This window comes from Manduca sexta, chromosome 23 (assembly GCF_014839805.1).
Source record: "Manduca sexta isolate Smith_Timp_Sample1 chromosome 23, JHU_Msex_v1.0, whole genome shotgun sequence".
Taxonomy (NCBI): domain Eukaryota; kingdom Metazoa; phylum Arthropoda; class Insecta; order Lepidoptera; family Sphingidae; genus Manduca; species Manduca sexta.
Genome location: NC_051137.1, coordinates 11,139,744 through 11,158,412, shown reverse-complemented (window position 1 = coordinate 11,158,412; position 18,669 = coordinate 11,139,744). Strand labels below are relative to the sequence as shown.

The 18,669-nt window shown below is 38.5% G+C and overlaps 1 protein-coding gene across 2 annotated transcripts in view; it reads right to left on the bottom strand.

Moving 5' to 3' along the window:
* LOC115449414 (dedicator of cytokinesis protein 9) overlaps positions 1-18,669 on the bottom strand; it is a 43,809-nt gene that overhangs the window by 24,162 nt on the left and 978 nt on the right. The window contains exons 2-28 of one of the 2 annotated variants that reach the window (XM_037442077.1): positions 17,550-17,669; positions 14,407-14,579; positions 13,415-13,712; positions 13,034-13,208; positions 12,410-12,617; positions 11,900-12,203; positions 11,555-11,772; positions 10,927-11,117; positions 10,478-10,722; positions 10,039-10,238; positions 9,558-9,951; positions 9,233-9,349; positions 8,893-9,075; positions 8,562-8,699; positions 8,199-8,394; positions 8,053-8,123; positions 6,855-7,014; positions 5,164-5,406; positions 4,280-4,400; positions 3,721-3,864; positions 3,294-3,511; positions 2,893-3,129; positions 2,195-2,355; positions 1,712-1,832; positions 1,509-1,604; positions 1,109-1,239; positions 330-471 (exon numbers count right to left, since the gene is read on the bottom strand). In XM_037442077.1, the coding sequence (XP_037297974.1) occupies positions 330-471; positions 1,109-1,239; positions 1,509-1,604; positions 1,712-1,832; positions 2,195-2,355; positions 2,893-3,129; positions 3,294-3,511; positions 3,721-3,864; positions 4,280-4,400; positions 5,164-5,406; positions 6,855-7,014; positions 8,053-8,123; positions 8,199-8,394; positions 8,562-8,699; positions 8,893-9,075; positions 9,233-9,349; positions 9,558-9,951; positions 10,039-10,238; positions 10,478-10,722; positions 10,927-11,117; positions 11,555-11,772; positions 11,900-12,203; positions 12,410-12,617; positions 13,034-13,208; positions 13,415-13,712; positions 14,407-14,579; positions 17,550-17,669 (5,005 nt within the window). The remainder of the gene's footprint in view (positions 1-329; positions 472-1,108; positions 1,240-1,508; positions 1,605-1,711; positions 1,833-2,194; positions 2,356-2,892; positions 3,130-3,293; positions 3,512-3,720; positions 3,865-4,279; positions 4,401-5,163; positions 5,407-6,854; positions 7,015-8,052; positions 8,124-8,198; positions 8,395-8,561; positions 8,700-8,892; positions 9,076-9,232; positions 9,350-9,557; positions 9,952-10,038; positions 10,239-10,477; positions 10,723-10,926; positions 11,118-11,554; positions 11,773-11,899; positions 12,204-12,409; positions 12,618-13,033; positions 13,209-13,414; positions 13,713-14,406; positions 14,580-17,549; positions 17,670-18,669) is intronic. The other variant, XM_037442078.1, reaches the window with a different exon arrangement.

Genomic DNA, 18,669 nt, shown 5'->3' with positions numbered 1-18,669 from the left:
CCTGTATTATAATACTTGCCCACTGCTGAGCACGGGCCTCCTTTACTACTGAGAGGGATTAGGCCTTAGTCCACCACGCTGGCCTAGTGCGGATTGGTAGACTTCACACACCTTCGAAATTCTTATAGAGAACTTCTCGGATGTGCAGGTTTCCTCACGATGTTTTTCTTCACCGTTAAAGCGAACGATAAATTCACAAAGCGGCGATAGCCTAGTTGGGTGTGGAACGGTCTGCCAAGACGAATGTCCGCAGGTTCAAATCCCAAGGGCTCACACCTCTGACTTTTCTAAAAAATCACGTGTGTATTCTTTGTGAAAAAAATCCTTACCTTCATCGATTTTCAATCCAGTCTCATCTTTCGGAATGTTCATGGATATCTCGGCAAACGCGTCCGCGCCCCACGACTGCGCGCCGCGTATTTTCAGGTACTCTGCTATAAGTGCTGCTATGTGTAGCTGACAGCACATAGCCTGGAATAATGTTGTAGTTTAGTTCATCTACTGATAGCAAACGTATATTATGATCACTTGCTACTTGTACAATTTAGAAAAATAAGGCGTAAACATATTATTATATTGAAATTATTCTATTAGCTGCCTTAAGCAGTCCCACGTCAATATGCGGTCGGTAAAACACGTTTTTTATAAAATAAATTATATACACTTATTAAAAGTCGATAGGAAGTAATGTTGTTATCGATTATCGACTTGGAAACTGTTGCGAATAAACACAAGCTTTTTATTGTTTGTGGTAATACAATGCTACGATATAAAACTAGTTATGTTAAGTGATTCTATCAAGAGAGATAAGTGTGTAATGCGTATACTGCCGTGCTAAGCATAAAAGCAATATGCCAGGGAAATCTTATTTCGAGATAATCGAAGTTTTGTAAATATAGTTTTATGGTTTTGTATGTAGAACTGAGATAGAGAAACTTTTTTAACGTTTTTTTTAACAAGTTCTAAACAAGATACCGTTGTTTAGGTAAGCTCATTGGATGGGTTTTTCTTTTAGCTTTCTGACGACATAAAAATTAAGATTTAGATTTTTTTTGAGATACCGCTTTTGAGTTCAGCACGGCATTATACTGTATGGAGTGTAGGTGACCTCGTCGTGGTCGTGGTGGCGCGCGTTGTGGTCGGCGAGCGTGGCGAGCCAGGCGTGGCGCAGGCGCGGCGTGGCGCGGCACGACGCCGCCAGCGCGTGCTGCAGCTCCGCCAGCTGCACGCTGCCCGCCCCTGCACCACGGTGCTATTGTAGTCGCAGTGGCAGTCCAATGTCAATGTAGCAATCGTGACCGCCAGATATCGAGCGCGTTTTGAGTGAACGTATATTTTTTTAGTTTTAAGCGGTCGCATATTCAAAGGGCCAATTTGACAACGGACTAATATGTTAGTTTGGATTACATGACAAAAAAATTAAAGAAAAATCAACTTTAAGAGAAGTGCCGCAATAAAGTAAACATTATACCTTCATTTGACATGGCTAAGCGACTTTATATACTAACCTGATACTCCTGTTCCTCCTACGCCTGCTAGTCTTGCGCGAGCTCCGACTACGGTACGAACACGACGCATCAATTCTGCCACCTCGCTCGACAAACCTGTAAACAAGTAAAAATTTATATGGAAAGCAATTTTTGAGCAGTATTTCAGTATTTCACCTTAATTTTTTAATTGGTTAAAAATATAAAATAAATATATCACGTACCAGTGCCTTTCATAGCCTTGTCACCAGTTGCGAAACAATTGATGACTGAGAGAGATTCTTGAAAACGTTTGCAGTTAAGTGCGGTGGAATTGTCGAGTAGTTTCGATACAGCCATGATGACCTGCGCGATACGCGGTTCGAGTGATAATACAAGATAAATTAGAGTGGTAATACTTATATGTACATAATATTTAAAACATGTTCTAGTTAATGGAGAACTCAAACTAAAGTGTATTTCCATAGAGTAGTAAGCAGAGAACTTAAAACTGAGTGAAACGTGTCATCAAGTTTCGTGCAGTAACAGTAGTAGTTCTGTGTGCGCACAAACGATCTTAATGTTTTTGTTTATATATCCTGATTTTACTTATAATAGCCGGCAATGAAATCAAATTTTACTTACTGTGCTAAAATTGTTTTCCGGCTATTATACCATCATGAGAACACTTACCATCAGGTGGGGTATACAGTAGAGCTGAGGTATACCTGCAGGTGCACGCGGGTGAGGTCCTGGCGGGTGGCGTGCTGGAAGTTGGCGCGCATGAGCAGGTAGAGCGCGGCGGCCGCCTCGCGCCGCAGCCACGCCGCGCGCGCCTCGCACAGCCGCACCACCGCGCACACCACGCCGGCGCACAGCGCGCCGCCGCCTGCAATCATTATAACAATTCCCACTCTTGACTACGGACCTCCTCTATTAACAAGGGGATTTAGACCTTACTCAACTACAATGGCCTAATGCAGGGTGACAGACAACACAAACCCTTGAGATTCTTACATAGAATTTTCAAGTATGTAGGATTTCTTACGACGTTTCCTTCATCGTTAAAACGAGCTTTAATCGATAAACAATACGCACGTAACTTCGAAAAGTCGAAGTCAACGTTTTGAACCTATACACCTTGTCTCGGCTGTCGTTTTCATTCTCAACTAGACTATCGCGCACTTCCTTATTCTAATACGTTAAAAAAATATATTTAAATAGTTTAAAAACAAAGAAAAAAAACCTTTAAAGGAGAAGTAAGTTATCAAATAACAAAAGAACGGCTTTTTTGGGAGGTAACCCTTTAAATATGGAAGTGCGAGGAAGAAAGAATAGTTGTTTTAAGTATATTTTAAATATTACAACGTTTAAAAATATTAATTAGCATCTAACTTTATATCTGTGATAACACTTAGGAAATTACCTTCAAATAATGTTTCAGAAAATTGGTTTATATAAGCTCTCAACGCCGCAAAGAGGTGTTTGTACAATGTTTCACTTTGCGGGTATTGCAGCAACTTCAAATAAGGTTTTGCAGCAATACCATCAGCCGCACCAAAGTTCTTCATGAACAAACAAGCCCGATCTATTATGATCAGTCCAACTTCCGTTGCTAGGCAACCAGCAGAAACCACTGTGTGTTCTGCCATGGCCTCAGTTTCTGGAAATGAATATAATATATAATAATAATTCAATGTAATACAGAAATCTATACATTGTTTTACTAAAGGGGTCTAAAGATCCGAGGACATCAATCATGAAGTAAGTAAGTAAGCCTTGTAGTAACAATGTTACTCGGCTGAGGAATTCATTATAAAGCCTTACCTGAAGTAACTGTAGTATTCACTAGATTTTCTCTGTTAACAGTGTTATTTTTCTCCACAACTATTGGTGGTTCTTTGGAAAAATCCGGTGGGCTCATCCGCGCAGGTAGAGTCCTTGCTTTGACCGGTTTCGGCTTACCATTGCAGTCCGGTGTAGTGGCTTTTAGCTCGGACAAAATCTTTTTTCTACCAACGTACTGAAATTGTTCTGCACATATTCTAAAAAAAAAACAAACGAAAAATCTTAGCAATTTAAAATTCATGGTCTTTATTGGGTTAGTTATATTTCACATAATTTTTATTTAATTACCTATAATAAAATTAAGGCGAAACGAAAAATATAAATTATGTTATTACATTTATTGACGACGAACAATAAGATAACAACCAAACAGATAATAAAAAAGTCATCACAAGCATGAACTTACTCCAAAACATTGAAAAACGATTGTTGTTGTGCCTGTGACTGAGTTCGCCACCAATCCACTAATCTTTCTTCATCTAAATATTTCAACACAAACAGGAAACATAAAAGCACATCCCGCACCTCCTCCGCGGACATCACACCGAATCTAGACGTCACAAACAAAAATTAGTTGGCTATTTATTTTTTTATATTTTTATTGTCCCTTAACAGGTCTTAATATGATACTGGTATCAAGCGATTTAAGCTATGTTATTCATGCGGTAACTGTGCGGCTGCTGCGCGTGCGCAACATGGTAGCTGTGTCGATGCGATATATTTTTCTAAACTTGATTGCCCCTTTGATTCGATATGAAAACGTGTATGTAGTCATCACATTGTGACCGCATGATCAAAATAAGCGACTCTTGCGATTCGTGGCGAATAAACATTTCTTTCGATCCAACAATAGTATTTATTTTAGGGTTCTAATTATTATTATTAACATATTGTTAGACTTTTTTATATCATATAATCTTTAAGATAACATACCCAAAGCAGATATTATATAAAAAATTAATCACCTGTTAACTTGGTCTCCGATTTCGCTTAAATCTAAACGTCCCATATTCCTTGGGAGGGAATCTCCTCCTGACATTGTAGACACTGATTCAAGAGAGCTCTGTGACATATTGTTGGCTTGGTCTGAAATGCAAAATATCATTTAATCATAAAAAGGCTCTTTGGAAAATGTTTTAGTCACGGTAGTGAGTAATAGTAATTATTATTGTTAATATGAATTTGTAAGGTAGAGTTCTTTATATCTACCATGGTTGCAAAATAAGAAATAATGATCTTTCTTAAGTGGAATGCTAATTGACAACATTTCAAAATGTAAACATGCCTAAAACAAATATACCGTTTCTTAATTTTTCTACTCTGAGTTCAATTGTGTATTTTTAATATTTTCTTAATACTTAATTTCGAAGAAAACTTAAAAACCGGAAAATGGTTCATGACGCTATACATACGGTTGAATGAAGTAGTTCCTTGGTCCACCTTACTATTTATTAAAAAAAACTAAAACACTGTCATTGGCAATGTCAATATTACAATAGATACGTCACAGCTGTCACTGTCAAAGAGAGAAACAAAAAAAAATATCACTACTTCTTTTTTACTGTAATGCAAATGTTATTACGTCTTGAGCGGTATATATGACGTCATTAGGCGCTTACGTCACGTCGTTTTAGAATAAAACAAAATTCAAAGTGAAAATCATGAATGAAAATATCTGAGTTTTGAAAAATGAAAACATATGGGTCTCATTATTTTAGATCTAGTTTCATAAAATATAAACATTTGAGTATGTTGAAAAAAATTAAATGTTGTCAATTGGGGTAGGTGTTTAGAAATTTTAGATTGAGTGTACAGATATATGAGATAAACCCGTAAATAATTCACTTACCTTTCCCGTACATGCCGCTGTTTTGTAAATTCGGTGGTTCCTTAAAATGCGTAGAGTTTCTGACAGGCGTATGGTCGAAATGCAGTGTTAGTCGATTCCTCCGCGGCGTGCTGTTTGCAGAGGCAGCCTCTTTCTGCGTGCTGTTTAAAACTGGGTTGGCGGTAGCATCACCGTCTACTTTGTCATGGCCGTTCTCTATGACCGGACTGGCGAGATTTTTCGTCACCAATCGGTGGGCATTGTCTGTTGAAATTAATGTTTTAAATAATTATTGAATAGTAAAATATTTTTGATAGAATTCCGTTGTGATATGGGTATTCCACATAAAGCAATGAAATAACAATACTAGTTTTATTTTTTAATTAAATATAATTGTATCGTTACTGTAATTTATAACAGGAGAATATTCGTGCCAAATGTGTTCGGTTAAAATGAGACGCTTGGGTGTGCGTGTGTACACGCGAACGTGCGTGTGTGTATGTGTACATGCGCGCGCGTGTGTGTGTACGTGCGTGCATGTGTGCTTGCGAGTTACCGAGCACGATGCAGAGCCAGGGCGCGTAGAGCTGGGCGAGGCGCGCGCGGCACTGGCGGGCGCGGTAGCGGTCGTCGTGCTCGTGCTTGCACAGCAGCGCGCGCACCGCCGCCAGCGCCACGCGGCGCTTGTGTGTGTGTATGTGTGAGTACACGTGCGAGTTACCGAGCACGATGCAGAGCCAGGGCGCGTAGAGCTGGGCGAGGCGCGCGCGGCACTGGCGGGCGCGGTAGCGGTCGTCGTGCTCGTGCTTGCACAGCAGCGCGCGCACCGCCGCCAGCGCCACGCGGCGCTTGTGTGTGTGTATGTGTGAGTACACGTGCGAGTTACCGAGCACGATGCAGAGCCAGGGCGCGTAGAGCTGGGCGAGGCGCGCGCGGCACTGGCGGGCGCGGTAGCGGTCGTCGTGCTCGTGCTTGCACAGCAGCGCGCGCACCGCCGCCAGCGCCACGCGGCGCTTGTGTGTGTGTATGTGTGAGTACACGTGCGAGTTACCGAGCACGATGCAGAGCCAGGGCGCGTAGAGCTGGGCGAGGCGCGCGCGGCACTGGCGGGCGCGGTAGCGGTCGTCGTGCTCGTGCTTGCACAGCAGCGCGCGCACCGCCGCCAGCGCCACGCGGCGCTTGTGTGTGTGTATGTGTGAGTACACGTGCGAGTTACCGAGCACGATGCAGAGCCAGGGCGCGTAGAGCTGGGCGAGGCGCGCGCGGCACTGGCGGGCGCGGTAGCGGTCGTCGTGCTCGTGCTTGCACAGCAGCGCGCGCACCGCCGCCAGCGCCACGCGGCGCTTGTGTGTGTGTATGTGTGAGTACACGTGCGAGTTACCGAGCACGATGCAGAGCCAGGGCGCGTAGAGCTGGGCGAGGCGCGCGCGGCACTGGCGGGCGCGGTAGCGGTCGTCGTGCTCGTGCTTGCACAGCAGCGCGCGCACTGCCGCCAAGCGCCACGCGGCGCTTGTGTGTGTGTATGTGTGAGTACACGTGCGAGTTACCGAGCACGATGCAGAGCCAGGGCGCGTAGAGCTGGGCGAGGCGCGCGCGGCACTGGCGGGCGCGGTAGCGGTCGTCGTGCTCGTGCTTGCACAGCAGCGCGCGCACCGCCGCCAGCGCCACGCGGCGCTTGTGTGTGTGTATGTGTGAGTACACGTGCGAGTTACCGAGCACGATGCAGAGCCAGGGCGCGTAGAGCTGGGCGAGGCGCGCGCGGCACTGGCGGGCGCGGTAGCGGTCGTCGTGCTCGTGCTTGCACAGCAGCGCGCGCACCGCCGCCAGCGCCACGCGGCGCTTCTGGGGTGCCTCGCGCAGCGACTGCTCCACCTGACACAAAACACAACACACTAAAAAATAACTAGCCAAAGTATGTGAGGCACATACAATTCGGAGACAGTCCGAACAAGAGATTCTATCGGAGCAAGAAACATGTCACGAAAGCAGACGATTAAATTAATAGAGTATTTGACTGCTGTAACCTAAAAATATAAAATTGCTGTAGGAGAAAGAATATAGAGCAAAAATCAAATGCATTTTTAAAATATTGAATTTACAATCTGTAACACTCGGGGTCTAAAACGCAGCGATGCCGGCCGTCATTGCTAGTGACGTCATCGCACATATACATTGCATCATTCCAAACAATAAATTTATAGTAACGGCTGTATGCAACATAGAACAACAGGTAGCATACACACATAACTTAGAAAAAACCGAGGTTAGTAAAAACATAGCCTCAACACATATTTTATATTTGACACTTATATTACAACATGGACTTTTTAGGTGACAACAACATTTCTAACAAAATATACATCTATAAACTTTCATTGAAATCATCGGTTCATCCAACGTATATTTTGCATCTCGTGGTGTTAAAGTCAACCACTTCTTTCTTAAATCTTTTGATTTTGGCACATGAATCAACAATTCATCGGGATTATGTGGTGTCGAGTTTTTACATTAAGGCATCGAACAATATTTATATGCTGGCACATTCATTTTTTTGGAAAAAGTAACAGCTTGCATATATTTAAATCCAAACAATTTGTTTTGTTGTAAGGTGCAAGTTACGTGTCACAACTGTCGCGAATGTTTGTACATGTGCGATGACGTCACAGCAGGATAAAGTCACGTGATAACGCGTTTTAGCGCGAAGTTATAAATGAAAAAACAAAATCACGGATAATTTAAAAATTGAGCATATTTCAACAATAAAAATACAATGGGACCTATAAGTGAATAGTCTTCTACCGTTCTACATAAATTTAAAAAAAATGTCATACACCCTGTTGTGAAGTCTAGCCTAAATATCCAGAGTAATTATATATAATCTATACTAAATATTAAAAAGCATACACTTACCTGTTTCAATAAAATGCCAGCGAGAAAATGTCTCATAACAAATTCGTCAGTCAATTTCAATTTTGCAGGATCTGTAAAACAAGGAACATTTTTTTTAATGTCGTACAAATCAATATGAAAATACCATTAATTGTGGCTCTACTTACCTTCATCACAATCTTTAGCGAGTTTGTTCGCTTGTAACGGCAAATTGAACGGAACGAAATGTTCATGATAGCAAATAGTTTGTAGGAACGTAAATTTAAAGTCAAACAGCGCTTTGGGATCGCACGCCTTGAATTTGTCCAAATATTTTTTAATTTGTCTAAATATGAAACCTCGATCCATAAACGAAAGGCAAGACTGAAAGAGAAAGCAAATTTTATTGAAAAACATTTACTGTGGCAGAACAGAATAAAACCTATTTATGATAAATAAAAGCAACATTTAATTAACAGCTGGTTTAAATATAACAGCATAGAATTTTATAGGGTTTAGAAAGAGATTTTTGTGTTTAGATTTTATTTTACCTTGAGGAATAGGGCGAGATTTTTATTGAAAACGTGTGTCTGTATTGGCTGTTGCAGTATATACGATGGCTCTACGACTGATACTAATTTGTCAATATTTTCTAAGAGATCGGAGTGGAATCTTTCGTTCCTTGACATCTGAAAATAAGAAAAATATTATTTAATACCATAACATACCAAAAATGGCTGACGTTTAATGGTCTTAAGTTAGTCACTTCACTCGACTTCGACGCCCAAATCAAAAACCGCAACGCTCGTGACTAACTTCACGAACCATTCAGTGTATAAAAAATAATAACTTCATTTTTATTGGCTGTACAAGAACATTTACCTTTATCCTTCCTGTGTTAATTAAGTACTGCGCCATACTTTTGATAATAATGTCGAAGAAAAAACCGGAATACTGCATGAACTTATGGCCTAACAAAAAGTCCTGTTGATTTGGATCCACAAATATGTGAAGAGGCGCTGTCAGTACTGTGTGAAGTTTGTATTCCACGCAGTTGAAAACATACTGTAAGGAAAATGAAATTAAAAAGTTACAATGACTCCCTCACAATTTATTTAATTCGCACGAAATGGCATAATTTTAATAAAGCAAACAGCACACAGTGACTTACAATAAGGAGGATTACAATGCAAAAGCGAAGTTAAATGTAAAAAAAAAATACCTTCACATAACTGTCCAACAAATCTTTTCTTCCGTAATCATGGATCATGTGAACAAAATGTACTATCAATTTGACTATTTGATAGCCCATGTCTGACGTGTAGCTTTTTTCAACAGTCTGAAAACCAAAAATACGTAATATGTTATCAGTTGTTATATCAATGATTTTCTTTTCTACATAAGCTATAAATATTAGCAGTCGGAAATAAGTGGAAACCAAGGAATAAAGCGCTAATAGTTTCTATCATTGTTGGATGCGTCATTTTTTTTCTAAGCTATCCGACAGATTCTCAGATATATCCGAATGGTATTACGTAAAATCTTACCATTAGCTCAAATAGTTGGTTTAGTATAGTTGGCAAGAAACCGACCAGCGAACTCAACTTGATCGCGTGCGCAGCTTTCAACGCGTTACACACGTCGTTCCAGGGGGGCGGCGACGGCGACGTCGGCGGAGAGCTCGACCTTATCAACTTCTCCGCTTGACTGAACAGGTTGTGCAGGTGGAAGTCCCTCGTGGCGACGGTGGAATCCAGCACTAAATGGCATTTGAAAAGTTGCTTTTCTCCTTCTACCCACACCACGTCGGGGCCAGTGTTACCCTTCCCAAGACCTAATGGTTGAATGGATAAATAGCCGGAAGGCAAATGCGTTGCGATTGGCAAGTTCACTATCTCTTCTACGAATTTGTCGTTTTTCATCAGCGGGACCCAGGCGTAACTGTAAATTTATACATCGATTTATAATAAATTGACAAATACTCATAAAATATTGAATCCAAAGGGTGAAATAAGATTAAATACTTACCCAATACATGTCTCCACATTGGCATCATTTTTTTTCGCCAAGTCGCAAGATATGTGATGGAATGTGAACAGGAGATGATGTTGTGGTGTGATCGTAGCCGGCAGTCTGATTTTTGCTTCATCACTCCACGTCGGGTTGGCATTATGATGTAGAACCGAGCAGCGATATTGAGTTGTCATACCACAGCGACCGTAAACAACCTTTAAGGAAAAAAAATACATAATTTCATAATATTGATATATAAATAACATCAAAATCGGTAGATTGTTGGCATTATTATTCAATAGATGCATGTATAAATATGGAAATAATGTTTCACTCTACACATAAAACTAGAATATTTTGTATTGTATGCTCAAGAAATGGTCATTGATATAGATTGTATTAAATACAGGTTATGGTTACTTATTTCAGAAGATAGAGTAATATTAATACTCACTTGCAAAGGTTTATTATCGCCAGTATCGCTGTCCCTTAGTTCTATGGAGCACGCTATATTTCTCGCTCTAGCAAATACTTTTTGAGATTCAAAGTTCAATAACAAAGGTCGTACGTATAAGTGATGGATATAGGCGGCGTATGGCTGGTCTGGTTCCAGGTTTAGTGTAGCCAGTTCTAAAGTAAGCGGTGATGTTGGAGGCAGTGGGAAAGGTTTTAATGCAGCGTAGGCACTAGTCATACAATCTGAAATTTAAAATATATATTTTATGTAATACTTTAATCATAATGTGTGCACAGATGGCGGCGCCTGAGTTCAATGTGTGCTGTTTTGACGCAGAATAAATTTACAATTATATAGATGTATATTCTTAAAATTAACAAAGAAATGTAGTATAACATTGCAATTCATTAAAAACTTGAAACCTTAGAAAATATAAGACAACTCACTGGGTATTTGTTCGCTGGTTTGATGTACATTAATACTGAGCCAGCCGGGTATCACAGTTAGTTTCGCTAGTTTCTCCGGTTTGCGATAATCCGACAAAATCTTTAAGAGATCATCGTCTGACATTTTGTTTGGTTCTTGTCGGTAGATAGCAGGAAACTCCGGAGACGTGTCTAAATCGTTACTGTACATTCTGAAAATATTATGACATCTGTCATATTAAAACTGCCTCGGTGGCGTGGTTATAAAGCGTGCACGGTACGTCACCAGCCTGGGGTCCTGGGTTTGAATCCCAGGTCGAGCAAAGTAATATTGGGTTTTTCTAGTCAAAATTAGCACAGATATGGAGATAGACTCGTCCCCTATTACATCATGGAATGAAACACAGGCGAAAAGTAGATACCCTGATTGCACTTTTGCATACTTTTCGAGGGAAAAAAGAACAATGTGTATGTGTGGTTGAAAGTTGTATAGGAATTGATTACTATAATACTCCCCATGTCACTTTATTCGATTGCCTTTAGAATTTTTATTATAATTTTAAATTACGTTGTCATTAATTGAAGCGTAACGATGTGTATAATTCATTATCTTAACAATAGAATAAAGCACATATTAATCAATTCTCACCTATATAATGGTTTCGCAGTCCAGGCAAATGGCATTCTATAGGCCCCAACTCTGTTTCCATAAGCTTGCACAGTTTTGTGAACTTTGAGTCCCAGTCGCGGGTCCTTGGTTGCTTTCATATACGGCTCCAACACTTGACTAACATGACCTTGTAGAATTTTGTCAATTTTCACCACCAAAAATATGTCAGGATGAGAATTGTTTACGGATAAAATTACCTGAAAAATGTTACATATGATATTTATAATTAATTTAACCAATAACCATAATATGAAAATATTTAAATTGTACGGAATTTCAGAGCATCCTGTATAGAGACGTTACGTTGTATTTACAAAAAATTACCTGTTTCTTCGATCTGAACCACTCGTCCGATATCTGTTTAACATCTAACTTAATATCATAACTAAAATTTTCAACTAATGACTTTGTGCACTCATTGTCCTTGACTAGATCCTTCACTGCGTCGTGATTGACATCGAAATGAAAATTCTCCGTCAGCTTCCTGCCGCTCCTAGCGTCGTACAAAGCGAGATACGTGTAATAAGGCTCCACTTGACATAAAAGCTCTTTATCGCCGTCTATGGGCGCTTGTAACCTAAACTTTAAACTTTCGCATTTGAGCAATATTCTTTGGCCGAAGTGTTCTCTGAAACAAATATACAAACGCAATTTCATTAATTCTGATTATATTACATAATAGATATTTAAGATGAATTTGTAATTAACTACACACAAATATTAGAAAAAAAAAATTGTCAATATGCATTCATGAAATTGACAATGAGGCGGCCTTAGACATTTCTACTGATAAAAATATTCCATAATATTATGATATATATATATAGGTCTTACTTGAATGGTTCCAGCTGAGGTTCTGGCGATGGCGTTCTTTTGTATGGCAATGTGAATATATTGAATCGACACTCGTTCCGAGCGGCTGCTATGGACATGTCGGTCTCGCGCGAGTACCGTATGAGCAGCGGATTCATGCTGTGTTCGAGACCCTTCAGCGTGCCGTATGTAGGGGGCGGTGGCTCCGCTGTCAGCGATACGTCGGCATCTGAAAATAATTTGTGATGACATTAGACGATTTGATACTCTCCGATGGGCAGCCAAAAATAATTATAGAACAATAAAATTGTAAAACGCAACGACGAAACGACGATACTTTGCCTGGACACAAATATTTTATTTAGATGTGGTTTCGAAATTGAGAGTGCCTCAAAGTATCTTATTTTGTCAGGACATGTGTCACTTTAGAAAATTTTCAAAAACACATCCATGTAAAATAATGTACTCTTCGCATCTCTTACTTTTTTATTATTGCATTTTAATACTCGTTAGAATGAATTTGGATATTATGTTAATAGCTAAATAATAGTTAACGTCTATATTGCTTAATACTTGTATTTTTATGTCATGACGTATTGAAAGCACTAACGAAGCAATAAATGCATTATCCTTGAACACACTGACCTTTATCCAACGTTTCATCACTTTGATGTGTCTCTTGATTATCTTGGTTTTTGCGTAGAGCCGCATTGAAAGCGTTTATCCATTCGTTCATCTCTTCCTCATTATCGGCTGAAAACGTGTACCCTTTGCCGGCAGACATGCGTAGTTCGAAGCAAAACTTGCCGCGTTTCGGATTCTGCAAAGGATTTTAAACATAAAAAAAGTCTTATAAATGCTAATATTAGTTAAATTTACAGACATACTAGAGTAGAAACATGTTACATAATATATAATTATGCAGTATTGCGAAAATTTTATATATTGGACAACGAAACGACTTATGATATAGTAAGTGTCGATGTTTGTAACATTTACGATATCTATATAAATAGAACATCTTACTCTAACAACATTCGAGCAGAAGTCCATAACAATGGTGAGCTTTGTGTCGGTCTTCTTGTCATCCTTGTACACTTCGAGTATGTAGGTGCCGCCGGCCTCTCTAACCATTGAGCAATAACGTTTCTTGAAAGATTTTGAAGCCAGATTTCCGAAAAGTCTGTCCGAACCTATCTCCGGCCCCTTGAGCAAGTATCCCTCTTTGGTGCCGAGGTCCACTTTGGCAGCCTGATTCTCCTGCTCCGTTTCGGACTCATCGTCTATATAATATACTTCTTCCGGAAATTTACATTCTAGCGGTCTACAAAAATAATAATTATATTTTATTTTACATAAAATGTTACTTAACAAATGAATTTTAAATGAACATTTTTACATAATGTCGCGTGCAATATACGTAAAAACTGGAGGTTGTTTGTTCCTAATGGAATTGACCAAAAAAACCTGTTCATCAGTGAAAGTGTCGCGTCTTCGCTTTCACATGCATCAATATTAATATAATGTCCTTACATCCTTTATTCTAGAACTGTTTTAAAATCATATTTATAAGAAATAAACAATAATACGGCCATGCGTGTTGTGTGCATGGCCTTGGTAAAAACCACTATCAGAGTTTTGTTGTCCATAATCATGGTTGTACAAACTATGTTAACTGTATTGCTAATGAGCACTCGAACAAAGTTAGGCATTTAACACATTTCCTACGACCTTGTGTTTTGTTGAAAAGCTTATCGGAGAGCGATAACCGATACCTTTACTGGTTATCCTTATTTTAATTAATATTTGTTTACTTACTTTAAATTCATTAACGTTATTAAAATTGTTTTAGTTATAATTTATGTGCAATAATTATTTAGGAACTGTAATGATATTTCATGGCTAAAAATATGAATCGTATCAAGCATTCATAATTCTAAAACCCACTAAATGATAATACTTGTAGATAATGTCCGGCACATAGTGGTACGCAATCGTTCAAAGCATAATGTCCAAACCTTGGCAAATTGAGATAAGTTCCCGAGTAGCTGCTGTATTTGTAATGTATGAGATTCCAACTAGAAGCGTAACTGAGCAAGGCTTGTCTGGTAAGCAGTGGGCATGACGCTGCGGTGCGCACGTCTGGTACTGCTGTAGTCACTGTTCTCCAACGACGAGGGAGCACAACACTCTGCGAACAACGAATGTGTATTTTTTACGGGCACATTGCAGGCCTGTAAAAGTTATATTAATATAATATTTGTGGTTGTAGGATATATTTTGTATCCGCCCGGATAGCGACCAGAGTACACGAGGTTTTAAAACCCGCTATAAAGTTCCATGTAGGGGTGGCTGGATCCGGGATCAGCCTTTGTATATCTGTTTCAAACGGGCCGGTATAATTTTTTTTTTTGGCGGCTGATCCTGCTGTCAACACCGAGAGGAACCTGCGAACGGTATACTGGTTCCTCTCGGCTTAACGACTGCAGGGGCCAAGGGAAGGTGAGGGAAGGAGAGGAGGGGATTGGGAAAGGAAGGAGGAATTGGGAAAGGGCCGGTATAATTCGGTTGACTGGCCCGGGGTATCATTTCTCGCCAGTCAACATTCTACATGGACCTCATTCCGTTACTATCAGGTGCAGTGGGATCTCTTTTCCGTGTCCGTATAGAAGAAAAAGACCTGGTGGAATATCGACAAGATACAATTGCGCGGCGTATTCGATGTTCGAACATAGTAGTAGATACATTGTTCCCTACATCTAAGTTTCAAATACCAATAAGGCCACATTCAGAGCAGCTGCCGCTTATACAATTCTTAATTATAGGTACTTAGCATAATGGCACAAGGAAAAAACTGGGCTTTTGTATTTTTTGCATATATTTATCGTATTGTAGCCCCAAAACTGGCCGATAAAATGTCGACAATTTGTGTTAGTATTGCACAATCGCAAAGCATTATTATTATATATTATAATATTGCACAACCGGCCTATGCTTGATTTTGTACATTATTCTATATGTAATGGTTAATAATACGAAAAAGAAGCACTCCTGCGAAAACTGCATAACAATTGGTTAAAAAATGAGCGAGTAATTCATATTTAAAATATTGTAACGTGCAGAAGTGGGCGCGATATGGGGATATCGCTTCATCTCTTTTTTGCTCGCGTCGTAATTCCCGATGACGTCACATGTGGATATTTCGTCTCTTTTCTGTTTCTTGTTAATTACCCCTTCCACCGAAATTCAAAGACTTATAACTTGTTGATTTTTTACCGGATTTTAATAATTCCTTCTGTGTTATAATTTCTATTATGTAAATATTTGATAATAGTAAAGAACAAAAATGAGTCCGGTACCCTATCGTCCATTCAAAGTTAGTTCGTTGACACGAAACTGCCCACTATACAACCATAAATTCAGTGTCACAGCACAGTTTGAGTTGACTTAAACTGTGCTGTTTCGCGTTTTTTATCTACAAGTTAGAAAAATAACGACCTTTATCTTTTTGCAACAACGGTTTATTCAATTGCTGTACGTGACTACCAAAAATATTTACTTATCGATCGATAATTATTTAACTAACTGTTAATCAAAACATTTCCGATTGTATATTAAACAAAATGCCTTAATCGTGATACATAATATACGATTCCAGTCTCGAGCATATCCTACTTGATCTTATCCCTCTTCATGTGGGGTCTGCGCAAAAATCATTCTTTACTAAATTCAACATTGTCGAGTATTGCCCGACTAGGAACTTAATAATATACGTATATACGCCATCCAGAACACCTTTTCTTTTAAAAACGTTACCCGGTTTTAACAGTTTCGTCGGTAAGATCGTAAAAAAGCTTTCCAGGTACCGCGTGCGGTCCCTATAAGCGAGAGGCCCCGGGCAGTTGCCCGGTTCGCTTCCCCCTAAGGCCGCCTCTGCCTATCAGCATAATCGGATTGGTGCATTAAATAAAATATTTTTTTTTGGTTTATTATGATGAGTGCAACACAAGGAAACATTATTAATTCTAGGTAAAAATGTCGCAACGTAAAATATTTCGACAGACGTAATGCTATCATTATGCACACGGGTCGTAAAACCATTGACAAAAATTGCTTGGAGTATGAGTAAGCAAAGCAATCTACTTCCTTTTTATGTTATCTTTATGAATCAGTTTTGTATGTGTGAGAAGTTTATCAGATACAAATTACACTTACGTATTCCGGGACCCATAAAAATTATACGGAAACTACGACTGTACTGCCGAAGTCATTTTTAAATATTATAATCAATGTTATGTATATTATACAGACATAATTCTGCTTATCCTAGATTTGTGTACCCCAATTATATTATCGTGTACCAGATTCGGCGTACGCCGCATTGAAAGGAGGGTGACAAGATATTTGTAGAGGGAGGCGCTATAACACATAACTATCCGCTAGTTAATGACGCCATACTAAGCTTGTCACTAAACCTGTATTAAGAAAGCTTGCTGTCATATACATTTATATTTAATATAAAACACTCTCCATCTATTAATGTCTTACATAAAAATATTATAGTCCGAGATTGTCATTGGAAAAATTCCAGTACACAAGGATTCGCTATTGGACATGTTCTGTTTTAAAATTAGTATTTATATTGTAAAGACAAAGATGTAAAACTGTTTGTAAAGTATATATAATGGCCGGTATAACTTAACCAACTGAATTATAATTCTTTGTCTTATAGAAAGCTGTCCTGTCCTGTCTAAGTCTATTTTATTGGCATTTCTCCATCAGTATTCTCAGAATATTCTTTCAAGAGAGTAGAATAATTGCAAAAATATAATTTTATTTGATTTTATTATATTTGTCATATATTATTATACTAAACACATATAATATAGTTATGGGTGCCGCTGTAGATCTGGTTTGCAAATCTAGACTAATTTTGTTTGTTTGTTTGAACATGCTTATCTCGGGGAAAACTAAAACGATTAAAAAAAACATAGAAAGCTACATTACTACAGGGTTGTTTTGTTCGTGTTTAGAAGTGGCTTAGCCATTGTCATCGCGCGCGAGACTTCCTCTTTATTCATTAAGTATAGTATATAGGTACGTAAATGCAAATCTATTACATCAATGAATGACAGAACATAATTAGTTATTATATACTTACAGAAACATCGTCAGAAGGATAAAGCAGTATGTCACGGAGCGGGTCATTAAGCAGAAGAGTTTTGTTGTCTTGGATGTATTTTTCAAAATCCAATGCATTACTCTTATTCGCTATGATGTTCTGCAAAATAAAAAATTCAACCAATTCTACATTAAGATATACTGTAATATTATTTGTGTAATATGTTATGTTTCATAGGATTGTTTCCTACACAATTGTGAGTATTATACTTAATATCATCCTACTTAAATGTGAAATATTGTTACAAAATTACTAACAAAACCATGTTTATTGTTGGAAGGAGATAATCATCCGCGCACGCATTGCACATCCAAACGACCATCATAAAGTAGAGGGGGTTTCAGTTATAAATATAGTCAGTTACCATTTTTTGGTTGATTAGTACTCTGATTTTTGGGGTTATCATTGCATGGTTATTGACCATGGATCTAGATGTTAGAGCTCACTGTTAGACTTGATTTAATACATTGATGCAGTAATTCTACACTAGAATTATTATACATTCATAAATATTATTTATAAATTTATCACTTTAAGAAATTCTATACTTGTTATAGGAATAATGGTATTTTTTTACTATAATAAATAGTAATAGATTTGAGTAAATCTAAGCATATCTATGTTAATCGGCAATTATAACTTGTATGTCCTTTTGAAAACTGATGTCATTAGAAATTAATAATAGTAGTAATGAACTAATAGGTAGCACCAAGTACCAGTTGTGGAAACCACATCCCAAGCTATATAGTATGATTTCAAAGAAAAACATTAATTATATTTCCTGTTTTTTCATAACATCGTATCCTAAGCTAGATTCAAGCTAACTCTAAAATATATTACGAGTTAAAAAGCTAAATTATTTAATAAGTAAATTGTGATCACTGAGTTTTAAAAATCAGTATGTTGCTTTTCACAATTACAGTATGAATTTGACACCTATTTATTTAGCTAGCTACTCTTTAAACTTATTGGAATTAGAAATGAGTCATTGTCACAGGTTTGAAACACAACAGGAAATTAAATATATGTAGAGTAAAAATAAAAAACCAATCACATATGATCGAGATTTGTATTGTTTCCAATTGTATATTCATTTAAA